The sequence below is a fragment of the Chaetomium tenue genome (assembly GCF_020726465.1).
Source record: "Chaetomium tenue strain MPI-SDFR-AT-0079 chromosome Unknown F5144scaffold_1, whole genome shotgun sequence".
Taxonomy (NCBI): domain Eukaryota; kingdom Fungi; phylum Ascomycota; class Sordariomycetes; order Sordariales; family Chaetomiaceae; genus Chaetomium; species Chaetomium tenue.
The window spans coordinates 4,369,160-4,384,379 of NW_027117329.1; the positions used below are offsets into that span (position 1 = coordinate 4,369,160).

The 15,220-nt window shown below is 57.2% G+C and overlaps 6 protein-coding genes across 6 annotated transcripts; 4 read left to right on the top strand and 2 right to left on the bottom strand.

Moving 5' to 3' along the window:
- Positions 1-736: 736 nt before the first annotated feature.
- F5144DRAFT_543714 (uncharacterized protein) lies at positions 737-1,430 on the top strand (the record flags this gene model as incomplete). The annotated part of the gene is made up of 2 exons (XM_066787261.1): positions 737-952; positions 1,056-1,430. 2 exons carry the CDS (start codon positions 737-739, stop codon positions 1,428-1,430), a joined length of 591 nt encoding a protein of 196 aa, XP_066648994.1.
- A 283-nt stretch (positions 1,431-1,713) lies between these two features.
- Positions 1,714-2,636, bottom strand: F5144DRAFT_479267 (Methylthioribulose-1-phosphate dehydratase; the record flags this gene model as incomplete). Its single annotated transcript, XM_066785151.1, has 3 exons — positions 1,714-1,807; positions 1,864-2,385; positions 2,476-2,636. The coding sequence occupies 3 exons, from the start codon at positions 2,634-2,636 to the stop codon at positions 1,714-1,716; spliced, it is 777 nt and encodes a 258-aa protein (XP_066648995.1).
- Positions 2,637-3,679: 1,043 nt separating this feature from the next.
- On the top strand, positions 3,680-6,347 carry F5144DRAFT_557075 (Calreticulin family-domain-containing protein). Its single transcript, XM_066788001.1, has 4 exons — positions 3,680-4,147; positions 4,295-4,574; positions 4,634-5,418; positions 5,472-6,347. The coding sequence occupies exons 1-4, from the start codon at positions 4,001-4,003 to the stop codon at positions 5,973-5,975; spliced, it is 1,716 nt and encodes a 571-aa protein (XP_066648996.1). The 5' UTR covers positions 3,680-4,000; the 3' UTR covers positions 5,976-6,347.
- Positions 6,348-6,420: 73 nt separating this feature from the next.
- Positions 6,421-8,839, top strand: F5144DRAFT_524106 (Aldehyde/histidinol dehydrogenase). The gene is made up of 2 exons (XM_066786783.1): positions 6,421-7,473; positions 7,528-8,839. Exons 1-2 carry the CDS (start codon positions 6,780-6,782, stop codon positions 8,580-8,582), a joined length of 1,749 nt encoding a protein of 582 aa, XP_066648997.1. The 5' UTR covers positions 6,421-6,779; the 3' UTR covers positions 8,583-8,839.
- Positions 8,840-10,207: 1,368 nt separating this feature from the next.
- Positions 10,208-12,606, top strand: F5144DRAFT_625706 (uncharacterized protein; the record flags this gene model as incomplete). The annotated part of the gene is made up of 2 exons (XM_066792238.1): positions 10,208-10,479; positions 11,201-12,606. 2 exons carry the CDS (start codon positions 10,208-10,210, stop codon positions 12,375-12,377), a joined length of 1,449 nt encoding a protein of 482 aa, XP_066648998.1. The 3' UTR covers positions 12,378-12,606.
- Positions 12,607-12,631: 25 nt separating this feature from the next.
- Positions 12,632-15,063, bottom strand: F5144DRAFT_502888 (P-loop containing nucleoside triphosphate hydrolase protein). The gene is made up of 3 exons (XM_066786412.1): positions 14,869-15,063; positions 14,615-14,815; positions 12,632-14,559 (listed from the first exon to the last, which is right to left on the bottom strand). Exons 1-3 carry the CDS (start codon positions 14,918-14,920, stop codon positions 12,914-12,916), a joined length of 1,899 nt encoding a protein of 632 aa, XP_066648999.1. The 5' UTR covers positions 14,921-15,063; the 3' UTR covers positions 12,632-12,913.
- Between the last annotated feature and the right edge of the window lie 157 nt (positions 15,064-15,220).

The following is a 15,220-nucleotide window of genomic DNA, read 5'->3' on the forward strand; positions in this document are numbered from 1 at the left end:
CCCCCCCTGGGGAGGGAGAAGCGAGGAAATCCCGTTCTCATAACAAGACGAAGTGACTGCTCAGCACGCTCAGGTAGCACTCCGCGTTTCGTGTAAAATATTCTCGAGAACGGCTGGGGATGCGGACGGACGATGGGGTGGGGAAGGAAACAGGATTGTTGCACGACAGAAAACCTGGAGAGCCAGATATCTTCCCATTTTCCCACGCCTCCCCCTGGGTTTCCTTGAAGTCTCTTTTGCTCGGTTGAGCCGCCCGCATGCCCGTTGCTGTGTGTATGTGTGTGTGTGGCACGAATAGAAACGAGCAGGGAGGATCCCTCCTCGTGTTTATTCTAGGAGTGGGGACGGGAGGGCGCGGTTGGCAGTGGCACACTCTGCTCCATTGGATGGTATGTACCGCGGCAGCAGAATGCAGGTGGGAAGTGACCGTGCCGCTCCCTGCACGGCGCCCAGCTTCCGGATCGCGCCCGATGGCTGCAGAACGAGCGCCAGTTCCCTGATGGTCTCTCCCTTGGGATGGGAAAACGGATAAGAATGCCCCAGCCCGGCCCGAGGAATTCAAATTCCTCCCTCCTCCTGTTTTGACTCCTCATCCCACACCCTCTCCGTGTCTTCCTTCACCTGTCACCTTTCCCATTTTTCATATCGTGTTCCCTATCACACACTCGTTGAAGCATCACTTGCTCTCACACACCAATTACAAACTTAATATCTGTAATACCATAACACCGCCAACATGCGTGTCACCTCCATCTTCGTCGCCGCCGGCCTCGCGCTGTTCGCCAACGCCCAGACCACCACTGGCAACTCCCCCAGCCAGACCGTGGACGCTGCCACCGCCGCCCAGACCTCTGCTCAGGCTGAGGTGCTCCGCTGCCTCAACACCTGCAAGGCCGACGACGTGAACTGCCGCGCCAAGTGCGTCGCCGTGCCCAACCCCAACGACAAGCAGGTAAGCCAAAAAAAAAAGCCATCCCATCTCACTCACCCCACCCCCAACCCAAACCCCACACACTCAAACAAAACACACCAAACTAACCCTCCCCTCCCCCCAGGCCAACGACACCAACACCTGCGTGGCCGCCTGCCCCGCCGGCAAGGGCAGCGAGGCCGACAACAACGCCTACGCCAAGTGCGTGGGCGACTGCATCGGCCAGAACTACTACACCCCGACCGTCGGCACCCCGCAGCCCACCGGCGGCTCCAACAGCGGCAACGGCAACAACGGCAACGGTAACGGTAACAACGGCAACGGCGACAGCAACGGTGACAACAACGGCAACAGCGACGACGCCACCAACACCGACGGCAGCGAGGGCTCCCAGACGTCGGGCGGCGCCGCGCCGTCCCAGTCCACTGGCGCTGCTGCGCTCTTCGGCGCGTCCTCGGCCGGTGCTCTTGGGCTCGTGGCTGCCATCCTGGCTCTGTAAAGGGGAAAAAAAGTATTTTGAGTTTGGGTTCATGACGTTTGGGTTTTGGGTATCAAATTGGAAGAGAATGTGCTCTCGGTGGGTGGTGGGTGGATGGGCTTGATGTGATGGTGTAATTGGGCCTGGGTGGGTAATTGGGATTGGGTAGTTAGGCTGTGCAACTTTGCAGGTTTGAATTGATGGTAATTAAATGCAATGCCATGACACCACCGGGAATGGGCGAGTGACTCAATTGGTGTTGTGTGAGTTGTGGAAGTCTGTTGTGAGCCGCCCGGTCTAGATTCTACGGCTTCCGCGGCGTCACTGGCTCGATGTCGGTTATCCAGGGCAGGTTGAGCTGCTTCATCTCGACCGCCAGCTGGAAGAGGTAGTCGAGGCTGCTGCTTGTCAGGAGACTCTCCCTTGCTTGCGGATGGATGTAAGGGAGCCGTACCTCTCGCACTGCGTCTTGGCCTTGTGCACATTGTCACCCCACACATACACGCCATGCCGCCTTACCAACACGGCGTAGGTGTCGGGATACTTATCCATCGCTTCCTCGAGGAACTCGGTCAAGTCCTCTTCATGCGCCGTGTTCTCAATCACCGGAATCACCAGCGTATCGTGGTACCCCAAATTCCCGCTCTTCTCAAACCCCTTCCCGAAGCCCTTGATCTGCTCGATGTTGTTGATGCGGAACTCGCGGTCCTTCCCAGCACCCTGCGTCTCGAGGATCAGCGTCACCAGCACTGCCCAGTGCGAGTGCGTGTGGATGCAGCAGCCGGCGCGCCGCTTCGTGAAGGCCGCCAGGAACAAGGGGGTGCACTGGCTCGGCTTGTAGCTGGGCGGGCTGCGCAGGTAGACCCGGCTTCGCCTGTCGAGGGACTGCGCTTGGGCTGCGAGGGAGAGTACGTAAATGTCGGAGGCCTTCATCAGCTCCTTCTGGACACCCGAGGGCGCGATGTAGACGAGGTCACTGCCGTTGGCGTAGGGTCAGTGTTGGGTCCCCCCGAGGTATGATGGCGGGGTAAGGTGGTGAGATGAGGTGATAGTTAGTTGCACATACTCTTCGCGGATCGAGGCGCCTCCTCCAGTGCCAGTGACCCAGCCGAGTGTCCAAAACTTGGCGCAGAGCGAGGGGATCAGGTTCGCTGGGTGCTCCGGATTATCAGACTGGACGAGGTGATCATTGGTCTCGGCAGCTTGGCCGTTTGATGGCGGGGTCATGCCGGGCGGGCTCGGTCCGGGGTTGTCGGCAGCGTCCACGGGTATTCGGTAGCGGCGTGGTCTTAGCGCTCTCTGCTTACTGTGTACGGCCGAAACGCTCAAGGTGTCCTCTTTCCAAATGGGTGTTGTCAATGGTGTCCGTGGTTGTCGGCAAATATTAATGAGAGGCGGCAGTTTCAAATCCAGACATGAGGCTATTTGGGCTAAATTGACGACAGGGAAGCTCGCATCTGCGGAGTGGTTCCGGATGGTCCCTCCACTTGGCATGCGGAGCGGGAGCACATGCGGCGAAGCATTCAACTGCATGGACTGCGTTGATAGCGTCCGGCACTGCTTGCTTTTGACCTGCAGCGACTCCACCCGGAGCATTTGACGGAGTCTTGAATAGCTCGCTCCTTATTGCCCTTATGGTTCTTCCACGTGGTCTTTCGTTTGTTCTCTGGAAGAAGCATTGGGAGGCCAGCTGAGAGGCTCTCTCGAATATCATCAACCAAGACTCTTTGGATGCAAACCTGCTGCTAGCTAACTCGTTGCTATGGTTTCACATGTGCAGCGTTCTTATGTGGTTTGCTCGGCGAAGCAGATGGGGCCAAACCCGAGCGGCTGCAGGTTGCCTTTGACTCAGCGGACAAGCACCTCTCACTTTGGGATCAGAACACATGGCTACTGGTGCCCTCCTATAGCTGGCTATCTAAGTGGTTGCCGTGGTAGTTTCGGAATACAGTTTCAAGTCACGGAGATAATCATGGCCCTTAATAGCAGATGTGTTTTTTTTTTTTTTGTTTGGGCGTGACAAGCTCCGGTCCTTCCGGTTTTGTTGCCATTGGAATCTCAAAAATAAAGGCACATGTGTCAATTGGAGTAATTGGGTTTCAAACAACAAGGAGAAAGAACCTTTCTGTGGAATTGATGTATACAAGACAAAGAAAGCTGATTGCCGGATTGCTGCCGGATTGCTGCGGCGTGTTGTTGATGGGTGTTCACAAGATATTGGCCAGGGCAGTCCAATCACACGGAAGGTTCCAATGAATTCGGCAGGCCCGCTGTTTGACCAGCCTGGTTCCCCATGCAGTCCCCGCAGTCCCACTGTCGCAGCGCCGGGAGCTCAAGCTCAGCGTTCTGTTAAAGACACGTTGTCAGAAATCGCCTGCCCGAGCTTCAAATTCACCACACCAGCTGCCTGCCACACGCCTGGCGATTTTCTCTTTTCTTTGAGCTCTGGAAGCGATATCCATTGCCCAATCCCATCGTGTCAACTGTCTGCAAAGACATTCCTTCCTCCCTCCAACAACCCTTGGTCTCTTGCATTGCGCTTCAACTTATCGGTTTACTGAGCCGCTCGAGATAGCACTCGGTCCTCCAAAATGAAGTTCAACGTCGCTGCCGCTGCCGCCGGCGCAGCTTTTCTGGCCGGTGGCGTAAGCGCCGAGGACCAGAAGGTGATTAAGGACGAGACTAGCTCGGTCGCCGAGTCGGCCACCAAGGCCGCCCCCGAGCTTCCTACCTTCACTGTGAGTGTTGCTGTTTTGTTTTTTTGCCAGCGACAATCGCCGCGATGTATCGACCCTACATCAGACATGCCGAGCTCCGGCCGTTTGACCTCGGGAGCATTGAGCTGGCGAATGACCGGACAGCCTTGCTAACGCGCATTGCTACAGCCCTCCAAGCTCAAGGCCCCCTTCCTCGAGCAGTTCACCGACGACTGGGAGAAGCGGTGGAAGCCCTCCCACGCCAAGAAGGATGTCCAGGGTGACGAGGAATGGGCCTACGTCGGCGAGTGGGCGGTTGAGGAGCCGACTGTCTACAAGGGAATGGAGGGCGACAAGGGTCTTGTCATTAAGAACCCCGCTGCCCACCACGCCATCTCGGCCAAGTTCCCCAAGAAGATCGACCCCAAGGGCAAGACCCTGGTGGTCCAGTACGAGGTCAAGTTGCAGAGTACGTTTTCCCACGTGTCCAAATCACCGCGCATCGTGGCTCTAACGCATGCGCTACAGATGGTCTCGAGTGCGGTGGTGCCTACATGAAGCTTCTTAGGGACACCAAGGCCCTCCACCAGGACGAGTTCTCCAACACGACCCCGTACGTCATCATGTTCGGTCCTGACAAGTGCGGCCACACCAACAAGGTGCACTTCATCTTCAACCACAAGAACCCCAAGACGGGCGAGTACGAGGAGAAGCACCTGACCTCCCCGGCGGCGGCCAAGATCGTCAAGACCACGGAGCTATACACGCTCATCGTGCACCCCAACAACACGTACGTGATCGAGCAGAACGGCGAGCAGGTCAAGGAGGGCAGCCTCCTCGAGGACTTCACTCCCGCGGTCAACCCCGCCAAGGAGATCGACGACCCCAAGGACAAGAAGCCCGAGGACTGGGTTGACGAGGCGCGTATCGCCGACCCCGAGGCCAAGAAGCCCGAGGATTGGGATGAGGAGGCCCCCTTCGAGATTGTCGATGAGGAGGCTACCCAGCCCGAGGACTGGCTCGTTGACGAGCCCTTGATCGTCGCCGACCCCGAGGCTCAGAAGCCCGAGGACTGGGATGATGAGGAGGACGGTGACTGGATTGCCCCCACCGTCGCCAACCCCAAGTGCGCCGACGTTTCTGGCTGTGGCCCGTGGACCAAGCCGATGAAGAAGAACCCCGACTACAAGGGCAAGTGGACCGCCCCGTACATCGACAACCCGGCCTACAAGGGTGTCTGGGCTCCTCGCCAGATTAAGAACCCGGATTACTTCGAGGACAAGCACCCCGCCAACTTTGAGCCTATCGGCGCTGTAAGTCACTCTTCTTCATCACTGCCATAATTTTTGCTAACGAATTTTGGTAGATCGGCTTTGAGATCTGGACCATGCAGAACGACATCCTCTTCGACAACATCTACGTCGGCCACTCGGTTGATGACGCCAAGAAGCTTGCTGAGGAGACCTTCTTCAAGAAGCACCCCGTTGAGAAGGCTCTCGAGGAGGCCGACAAGCCCAAGGAGGCTGAGAAGCCCAGCTCGCCGAGCGACCTCAAGTTCCTCGACGACCCCAAGACGTACGTCCAGGAGAAGCTCGACCTCTTCTTGACCATCGCCAAGCAGGACCCTCTTGAGGCGATCAAGTTTGTGCCTGAGATCGCTGGTGGCATTGCCGCTATCTTCGTCACCTTCGTCGCTCTCATCTTCGGCCTCATCGGGCTCGGTTCCTCCCCTGCTCCGGCCGCCAAGAAGGTTGCGGCCGATGTCAAGGAGAAGGCCAAGGACGTGAAGGACAAGGCTGCTTCGGCTGCCGCCACCGGCGCCGACACCGCCAAGGAGGCGACCAAGCGCAACACCCGGAGCCAGTCGTAGATGGTGTTTGGGGTTGGAGGATCTGTCGTGGGAGTTTAATCGAGAGCGTGCCACAGTCAAGGTCAAACGAATTCTGAGGACAGTGGCTGGCGATTGCGAGGCTGTTATTCTTGCTTCATTCTTCTGCTTATTTCGTGGTCTGCGGAGTCCCTCGGCGCATATGTATTCTAGGACCAAAATACACAGGCGTTAGTATTGGACACAGCTTGTTTTCGTTGCTGATTACGTGGAGCAGTCCCTCTGCCATGTTGTTATCATTATTATCATTAACCGACCCTAGCCCCTAATCCCTCCGCAGTAAGCCGAGCGCACCCCGTGACGCCCCAAATCGGGTCGGGGCTGCTCCTCCTCCCCGGACTCTCGGCGGTCTCCACATGAGCTTCTCCAGTTGAAAGACGGAATTGGGGCACCCCGATTGGCGGTCGGCAGAACGCGGCTTTGGAGACTGCGGAGAAGCCTCCACGAATCCACGACTCGCCGCCCTTGGCCCCACGTCCGGTCCTCGCAGCAGCACCCGACCTGTTGCCGACAGCGAGACGGCGGATCGGATAAAGGGAGGAGACGCCCGCTGCATGGTATCCATGGGAAGCTTGCTACGTAGGAGGGACGGGCTGCACCGATAGTAAAACCAAAACCAACCACCAACCACAAGGGGCAATTCCCAAACAATTCGGTCTTCGGTAGTTAATAATAGAGCCCGGTATTGAACCCAACCCAACCCATACCCATACCTTGTCCGAACACGCCCAGACCAGCCACCTACCTACCCAGGGGACCTAGTCTCACCGTCTTCCCGAGAACACGATGCGTCGTCTAGCAACGAGGGCTGTTTCAGCATCTGCTACAACCGGCCGTCTTCTACAATCATCCAGCACTCCCAGATCCGCCCTTCTCGCCTCATCATCCAGAATGACACCCTCATCAAAGCCCGCCTCGTCGACGGCGGTGAGGAGGTTACACGCTACAGCACAACACCTCAGTCCAGCCTCGGCCGCCGCCGGGCTCTCCAGCACGGCCACCAGCTTCCCGACCACACACGACAAGATCTCCGACGTGCAGAACACCCCCTTCTTCGTCGACAACAAGTTCGTCTCCTCGAGCACGACCGAGTTCATCGACCTGCACGACCCGGCCACCAACAACCTGGTGACGCGCGTGCCGCAGAACACGGACGCCGAGCTGCAGGCCGCCGTCGCCTCGGCGCAGAAGGCGTTTGAGACATGGCGCGCCACCAGCGTGCTGCACCGGCAGCAGATCATGTTCAAGCTGGTGGGCCTGATCCGCGAGAACTGGGACCGCCTCGCCGCGAGCATCACCCTCGAGCAGGGCAAGACCTTTGCTGATGCTAAGGGCGACGTGCTTCGTGGTTTGCAGGTCGCTGAGGCGGCGTGTGGTGCGCCGGAATTGTTGAAGGGCGAGGTGTTGGAGGTGGCCAAGGATATGGAGACGAGGACGTACCGTGAGCCGTTGGGGGTGGTGGCCGCGATTTGCCCGTTTAGTAGGTTTTGCTTGGGATACGCAAGTTATTGGAGATGCTAACCTGACGGTCTAGACTTCCCCGCCATGATTCCTCTCTGGTGCATCCCCATTGCCACCGTGACCGGTAACACGCTCATCCTCAAGCCCTCGGAGCGCGACCCCGGTGCGGCCATGATCCTGGCCGAGCTCTGCCAGAAGGCCGGCTTCCCCGACGGCGTGGTCAACATCGTGCACGGCGCCCACCGCACCGTCAACTTCATCCTCGACGAGCCCGCCATCAAGGCCGTCAGCTTCGTCGGCGGCAACAAGGCCGGCGAGTACATCTTCACGCGCGGCTCGGCCAACGGGAAGCGCGTGCAGGCCAACCTCGGCGCCAAGAACCACGCCGCCGTGCTCCCCGACTGCAACAAGAACCAGTTCCTCAACGCCGTCGTCGGCGCCGCCTTTGGCGCGGCCGGCCAGCGGTGCATGGCCCTCTCGACCCTCGTCATGGTAGGCGAGACCAAGGACTGGCTCCCCGAGCTCGCCGAGCGCGCCAAGGCGCTGTCAGTCAACGGCGGATTCGAACCGGGCGCCGACCTCGGCCCCGTCATCACCCCCCAAAGCAAGGCGCGCATCGAGTCCCTCATCGCATCAGCCGAAGCCGAAGGCGCCAACATCCTCCTCGACGGGCGCGGCTTCAAACCCGCCAAGTACCCCAACGGCAACTGGGTTGCCCCAACCATCATCTCCAACGTCACGCCCCAGATGCAGTGCTACCGCGAGGAGATCTTCGGCCCTGTACTCGTCTGCCTCAACGTCGACACGCTGGACGAGGCCATCGAGCTGATCAACGCCAACGAGTACGGCAACGGCGTCGCCATCTTCACGCGCTCCGGCCCCACCGCCGAGACCTTCCGCCGCCGCATCGAGGCCGGCCAGGTCGGCATCAACGTGCCCATCCCCGTGCCCCTCCCCATGTTCAGCTTCACCGGCAACAAGAAGAGCATCGCCGGCGGCGGCGCCAGCACCTTCTACGGAAGGCCGGGCATCAATTTTTACACGCAGCAGAAGACGGTTACGGCCATGTGGAGTGCCGAGGATGCCATCTCGAAGAAGGCGGATGTGGCTATGCCCACGCATAGCTGAGTTCCTGATGGCTGTGGATGGTTGGGAGGAGGGTTGATGGGGTCTTTGAACTGAGCTGCTGAGGATGTGGGTTTGTTTAGTGGGGATTGGGGTTGGTGAGGGAAGTAAACAAGCGAGCGAGCATTGCTGTTTGGAACTTGACTCGAGAGAGTGTTGCGTCGGTCATCCATCTGCCTGCCCTTTTTGCAACTATATATACATAGCTTGGAGCTTCGGATCGGGGATGGCAAGTCAAAATATACTGAGTCAATCGATCATGCCTCGGGCTTTATACGTGTTCTTTCCCCAGTTATTACGGCCCACCACCAACCCAATGACCGAGGTTGTGCGTCGCCATTTTGTAACGGCTTTTGGCGTTATTCCCAGGCCCTACGGCGTGACCACACGGCGGATATGGACTACCGAGTTCCGTTCCGTGTGGAAGCTGCATTTTCTCAGCCGGCCCCTGAACCGCATGAGGGCTGGTAGTACCTAGCTCCCTAGGTATAATATATCCCCTTAGTAGAGCCTAGCTTACCTTACCTCAAATGAAACTCCTAGGTTTCAATATTGCAATATTAGCTTTACCTAACCTAAGAACCGAACTTCCCTTACTTGCTAACATTGGCCCTATCCAAGTCGGCCCGCAGCTCGAGAATATCACCAGTAACCAACAGGGAAGAGAGATTCGCAGGAACCGGAGATTACACCGCCGGGTCCGACATATCACCCACCAACTCTCATCAGTCGAATATCAGATCAGGAACGCTGAAATTCGGATTAGAAATACCCGATCTGTCGTTCGCCCCCTACTAGATATAAAGACGGGGGCTATAATCCCGAACTGCCCTAGGACAGGAGAAGAAATCCTCAACCTCTCGACAGCGAGAGCACATCAGATTCTCCTCGTGCTCCTGCTCAGTAACCTGCCGGCGAGGTCGATCTGTACCCACGAAGTGAACCCACCGTCATTAGGTCCCCTCCAATGGCCAAAGGGGGTGCATAGGGGCCAAGGGGTCATCAGGTTCATCAGGTTCATCCAAATGCCCCACGACGAGGAGAGGGCACTTTCTAGGAAGTGAAGATGGACGGAGAAGGGGCAAAACGGAAAGGCCTAGCTCCATTCTACCGGCCAGGTACTTTTTTTCTTCAGGATAATGCGAAAATCCACACAGCAAAGAAGACGAAAGAATGGTTGGAAACCCACTGTATCTGGGTTCAGGACCACCCACCTTACAGCCCTGATCTATACCCGATCGAACACCTTTGGAAGAAAATGAAGGAGATCCTGCGTAGGGACTTTCCAGGGCTATACCTTCTTAAAAACAACGAAGAAAATAGACAAAAGGTGGCCGGTGCCCTGAAGGTGGCATGGGAGAGGGTGCCACAGAGCCTTATTGATAGGCTTATTGATTCGATGCCACGTCGGTTGGCTGCAGTGCAAAGGACGAAAGGTTGGTATACCGAGTATTAAAGCCGTGTTTTGTAGCTACAATGTGATGGGTTTTTTTTTTGGAAATTGGCTTTGTTTCTATCGAGTTATATATATTTGAATGTGGGCGGTTTAATATGTGGGTGCCAAGATGCGAGTGAGTACTTACTTTCTGACCACAAGTTTACCTGACATCGTACCTAGGGTCCCTACCATGTCTGTGATGCTCCAGGGCATCCTCCGGAGGACCCGCCTCATTTCCAACCCGAAGAAGTTCAAGGTGGGGGGTGGCGGTAAGGCAGAATACCTCCATGAAGTTGTAGAGGCTTTTAAAGCTCATCTTCTCATCCTGGGAAGATTTGCCATGGAACATGACATGTCTGAGAAGAACCGATACATAACCAAATGGGAGCAGCGTGTGGCCGAGTTGGAGCAGGCCGTCGCCGAAGCACACAAGGAAGGGCACATGGAAGGGTACAAGGAATGGTTCAACAAAGCGCGCGGCAAGACAGATACTGAGAGAATTCCTTGGATAGTTCCATGTCACGGGCCGTTGGCCATACCCATACGTAGCCAAGCGGCCTATACCTACGGATATATGGCGTACGTGTGAAGCACCCTTTTGTAAAGTGGGTATCAAAACGTGTTGTTCCATTTCGCGAGGTAGTAAGAAATTAAGAAAAGATCAGAAAGAAAGAAGCAAATGAAACTAAGAAAAAAAGAAGAGAGAAAGGAAATAAGTAATAAAAGCCAGGAAATAAAAGAGAGAAAGGATACCAGCACTTTTTGTGTGATCCAAATACCTTGGGGCTCAGATCTGGGAAACGGTAATTCCAAATCGACGTCAATTTATCATATCTATGGTCTAGCAGAGCCACCAAACCAGCCGGGCTAAGAAGTTGTGATGAGATAAACGGACTTGAACAAGGAAGTGACTCGAACAAGGCACTCGGAACAAGCCACTTGAATTTCTTCATTCCGCAATATAAATCCCGCTTATAAGTCCAGTAATGGGGTCATTTTCTCTTTCCCCCCCTCTCTTCAACCGGTACCTGGTTCAGTAACTCCGCAACGGGATCTATGTTTGCTTGAGTTGCCAACGAATGCACGGCCTTGTACCAGCCTTCTGCTACTATTTGGTTCAAGTGATTTGTTGTTACTTCACATCACTCAAGAGCAGATACAACATACCTGACATTCCCAACAGCCCTCCGATCATCATTCTAGAGGGTCTACCAGCCATGGACACACCTTACGGCCCAACCCCGTCCAGAGCGGGTGTGGACAACAACAACAACGACTACTACGACGACAACTACCACGACGACAATAACTACAACGACGAAGACAACTACAACAACGACAACTACAACGATGATGATAACAACCAACCCCCCCACAACAACACCCCATCCCCCTACTGCTCCCCCATCCTCTCCCACAGCAACACCACCCGATCCCCATCCCCCCCCCGCTCCCCCCACCGCAACGACAACGACAACCACCCCCCCCACAACAACAACAACCACCCCCCCTCCCCCTCCCGCACCCCCTCCCACTCCCTCTCCCTCTCCCGCACCCCCCCCTCCTCCACCTCCCCCCTCCGCTACTCCCCCCTCCGCTACTCCCACCTCTCCCCCCCGCCCCACCCCCTCCGCCACCATCAACGCGCGCCCGACCTCTTCCGCGCGACCCTCTCCTTCCGCCTCGCGCACGCGCGCCGCCAGCTACACCGCGAAAGCGAAGCACTCATCTCCGAGCTCCGCTCCCGCGCCGCCGAGTGCGCGCACGACCTGCGCGACGGCGCGCGCGACCACGAGGACGAGGTGCGCGCCGAGGTGGCGGGGTGGCAGGAGGATGAGGGGCGCTCTCTGGACCAGCGGGGCAGGGGGAGGTGGAGGTGGGGGGGTAGGGTGGAGTGGGGGGATTGGGGGCGGGTGGAGGGGGAGGGGGCGCGGTTGGTGGGGGAGTTGTGGGGGGAGGTGGAGGGGAGTGTGCGGAAGGTGAGGGGGTGGGCGGGGTGGAGGGGGAGGGAGATTGGGAGGGATATGAGGGAGAGGTTGAGGGTGAGGGTGCGGTTGTATGAGAGGAGGAGGAGGGGCCGCGGGCGGGGCCGGCGGGTGAGTGGGAGGGTGATGCGTTACTCGGAAAGGGATGAGAATGAGCTGTTTGTGGCGATTGATCGTGAGGTGGATCAGGCATTGCGCCGGATGAATACCATTGCGGCTGGTGAAACGGCCAAGATGCTTCGCCGGATGGATGATAAAATCCGCAGGTTGGAAGCTAAGAGGGATCGAGTCCTCGAGGAGATGGATCGTCGGGTGGATGAAGAAGTCTCCCGATTCGAGCGGCCCCAGGCCGAAGACCGGTTGGTGGGGGAGTAGGGTTTGCTAAGGTGTGGTAACATCACGCAGAGGGGGAGTAGTTGGAGGAACAGGTCCAGTTGTTTGTATGATTTGTTGAGCGTCTTATCTCACAGTAAAGAATAGAAGGAGCCCCATTCACCTTTAACACTTGCATCTTTGCCTGCGCTCTCGTCATCCAAACGCCCCTAGCTCTCTTCATGCGCCCAAGCACCTGTCTGTGCAGACTGTATTCAAGAAAGCGCGGAGGGTCACAAAACGCAGGTAAACAAGTCCCGAAAGTCTTCCAGGTATTCTGATGTGTTTGCTCTCACATGTATGTATGTCCACTGCTACTAGCGGGCAGTGACGTGGTCTATATAACAATGCTCTCCAACACCATGCCGTTTTCCACAATACAACCCATCCCCTTTTCCAACCCGATGCTAACACCAGAAAAGCCAAACAATGCTATACCGCCGATGCAATACTCGGCCATGCCATGCAAAACCCCCAAACTCCAAGAGTATAAAAAGCAACCCACATCCACTGCAAAAGGAACAAGCCATACAATCAAATCAATCCAAGGCCTCTCCGCTCAGAATCCCTCTTAGAATCCCGGCCCCCAGCCCTTCCACAGCGCCTTCCATCTCCCGCTCCCCAACACAGCTGGCAACCCTCTTCTCGTCAGCGGCCAGCCCGCCGCCGCCGCTCGCGCCAAAAGCAAAAACATCCTTCTTCTTCCTGCCCCGCTTGGGGGTGGGCGTACCACCCTGCAGCAACGCCACAAACGAGCCGCTCTTTCCGTCCACGGGCGCAACCAGAGAAAGCGTCTCCAGGCTACCCACGACCTCGCGGAACTCGGAGGACGAGAGGGGGTGGAGAAGCGAGTCCTGGGTGCAGAGGGTACAGTACGCCGCGTAGAGGGTTTTGATCGTCGGGGCCGTCACGCCGCGCGCTCGGGAGGAAGGAGTAGTGGGTGTGGAGGCGGCTTGGGCGGCCTGGGTGGAGCGGTTGCGTTTTTCAATGGCCATGAGCGAGCACAGGGCCGCCTTTTGTTGTAGGTTGAGCGTCTTCAGTCGCTGACTGGCGCCGTTGCTGAAGGCCGCGGCGGTGACTTTGTTGAGGTGGGCTATGCTCACGCGCGGGGCTGTGGAGACGGTAAGATGCTGAAGAGACCTCTGAAGCTGCTGGGCCCCCGAAGGACGGGCCGGGGAGGCGAAGTTGCGGTTTTCGCCGAGGACTTTGCGTGACGGGCTCTGCTGGAGAAGGTTCTCCTTGATTTCGTTTTCGTGCTTCATGCGGGTTTCGGACTCGACCAGATCGAGAGCGCGGCGGCAGACTTCAAATGCGCGGCGCAGATCGCCGGTTTGGCTGGAGACTTTGCGTGAACAGAGCTCAATGGCCGCCGGGTGGAAGAAGGGGATGAAGTCGGGTTCGGAACCCTTGGGGGCGAGAGTCTTGAGGCGCTCCGTGATGATCCGCTTGACCTGGGGCGCGGTATAAGGCAGGAACGGGAGGAGTTCAGGCTTGAGATTGCGCGACTTGAGGCGAGGGAGGAAGCGGTCGGTCAGGTCCAACGCGTTGGCGATGCCCACCATGGTAAGGCGCGCGGTTGGCAGCAGCGACCATTCAAACACACGGTAGAGACTCTCGGGGTCCATCGTCAGGATGTGGTCGATCTCGTCCAGCACCACCAAAAAGACATCAGAGGACTTCTTGCGGACGAAGAGCTTCTGCAGAGCCTCGACAACGTCGTCTTCGGACATGTCGGCGTCTCCACCGACTTGGTCCAGCAGGGTGATGTAGAGGTCTTTGGATGACTTGATGCTCATGCAGTTGATGTAGGCCTTCCGTACAGAATCCGACCCAGACACCACTTCGTCGGTAATGCTGTTCACCATCGCGCTCTTGCCTGTACCGGGGGGACCGCTGACGTAGAGGCATCCACTGGGGCGAGTTGTATTGCAGCGTTCGAGGAACTTGTGTAATTGCTCACGTTCGTCGTCGCGTCCGATTAGTTGCCCGGGGCCTGCGCTTCGTGAGAACAACTGCCTCGCCTGGTGGTAAACCGTCTGAAGAGTAGTAGGGGTGAGCGGTGTTTGAGGTGTCATCCGCTTCGAGAGCCTGCCAACCGACATGACCCGGTGGCGGGGAGTTGTTGTGCCCCTAGCGAAGACATCGTAATGACGCGGTGTGGAGGGAGTGACGGGGGCGACAGTAGCTGGGGGTGGGGGTTAGCCTCTAAGTTAATGCGTCCTCTACCGACATCTACTTACAACTCTTGACGGTACTGGCGATCGAGGTCCGTCGGGAGTGGCACTTTGTGGGTGTAGGGTCCGGCTCCCCCTGAGAATCAGACTCGGGCTCGTTGTTTTCCTTGTTCTCCTTATCGTAAACCGAGCTGTCTTCCTTCTCGATAGATTTTCTCGGGGTCCGCTTCGGGCGTTTTGCGGAGAAGTCGAGACTCAGCGTGGGCTCTGTAAGACGGTTGTCAATAGCGATTCGATCGGTGCAAGTCGATCACACTTACCCTCCTCTTGCCCAGAGCTGCGTGTCCTCTTTCCAAGAGTTGTGACTGCCATTTTTGTAATACAATTAAATTAAATGTGGTAGGCGCAGTTGAATTGTTGAAGTTCAATTCGGAAGAGGAAAGGACGAAGCTTCGGGAGGAAGGTGTCGAGGCCAAGAAGGGAGCTCCGGTCCACATGTACTGTGTAAATTGGCGCTACGCGCCTCCCGGCTCGTGGAACGCGACCGCGTCGCGGGACCCTGACGCGCTTGAGCGCGAACCACTTAAAGACGGAATGTGGCGTATGTAGTTGTGGCTTCAATTCAGCCACCGTGGCTGGCGGGGATGTTTGTTATCAGTTGGAGAAGACCTG

Coding starts and splice junctions, on each gene's coding strand:
- F5144DRAFT_524106 (XM_066786783.1), top strand. CDS start 6,780: ATGCGTCGTCTAGCAACGAGGGCTGTTTCAGCATCTGCTACAACCGGC. Junction 7,474..7,527: donor GGCCGCGATTTGCCCGTTTA/GTAGGTTTTGCT, acceptor CTGACGGTCTAG/ACTTCCCCGCCATGATTCCT.
- F5144DRAFT_502888 (XM_066786412.1), bottom strand. CDS start 14,920: ATGGCAGTCACAACTCTTGGAAAGAGGACACGCAGCTCTGGGCAAGAG. Junction 14,816..14,868: donor CAGCTCTGGGCAAGAGGAGG/GTAAGTGTGATC, acceptor ACCGTCTTACAG/AGCCCACGCTGAGTCTCGAC. Junction 14,560..14,614: donor CGCCAGTACCGTCAAGAGTT/GTAAGTAGATGT, acceptor CCCCACCCCCAG/CTACTGTCGCCCCCGTCACT.
- F5144DRAFT_557075 (XM_066788001.1), top strand. CDS start 4,001: ATGAAGTTCAACGTCGCTGCCGCTGCCGCCGGCGCAGCTTTTCTGGCC. Junction 4,575..4,633: donor GTACGAGGTCAAGTTGCAGA/GTACGTTTTCCC, acceptor CATGCGCTACAG/ATGGTCTCGAGTGCGGTGGT. Junction 5,419..5,471: donor ACTTTGAGCCTATCGGCGCT/GTAAGTCACTCT, acceptor GAATTTTGGTAG/ATCGGCTTTGAGATCTGGAC.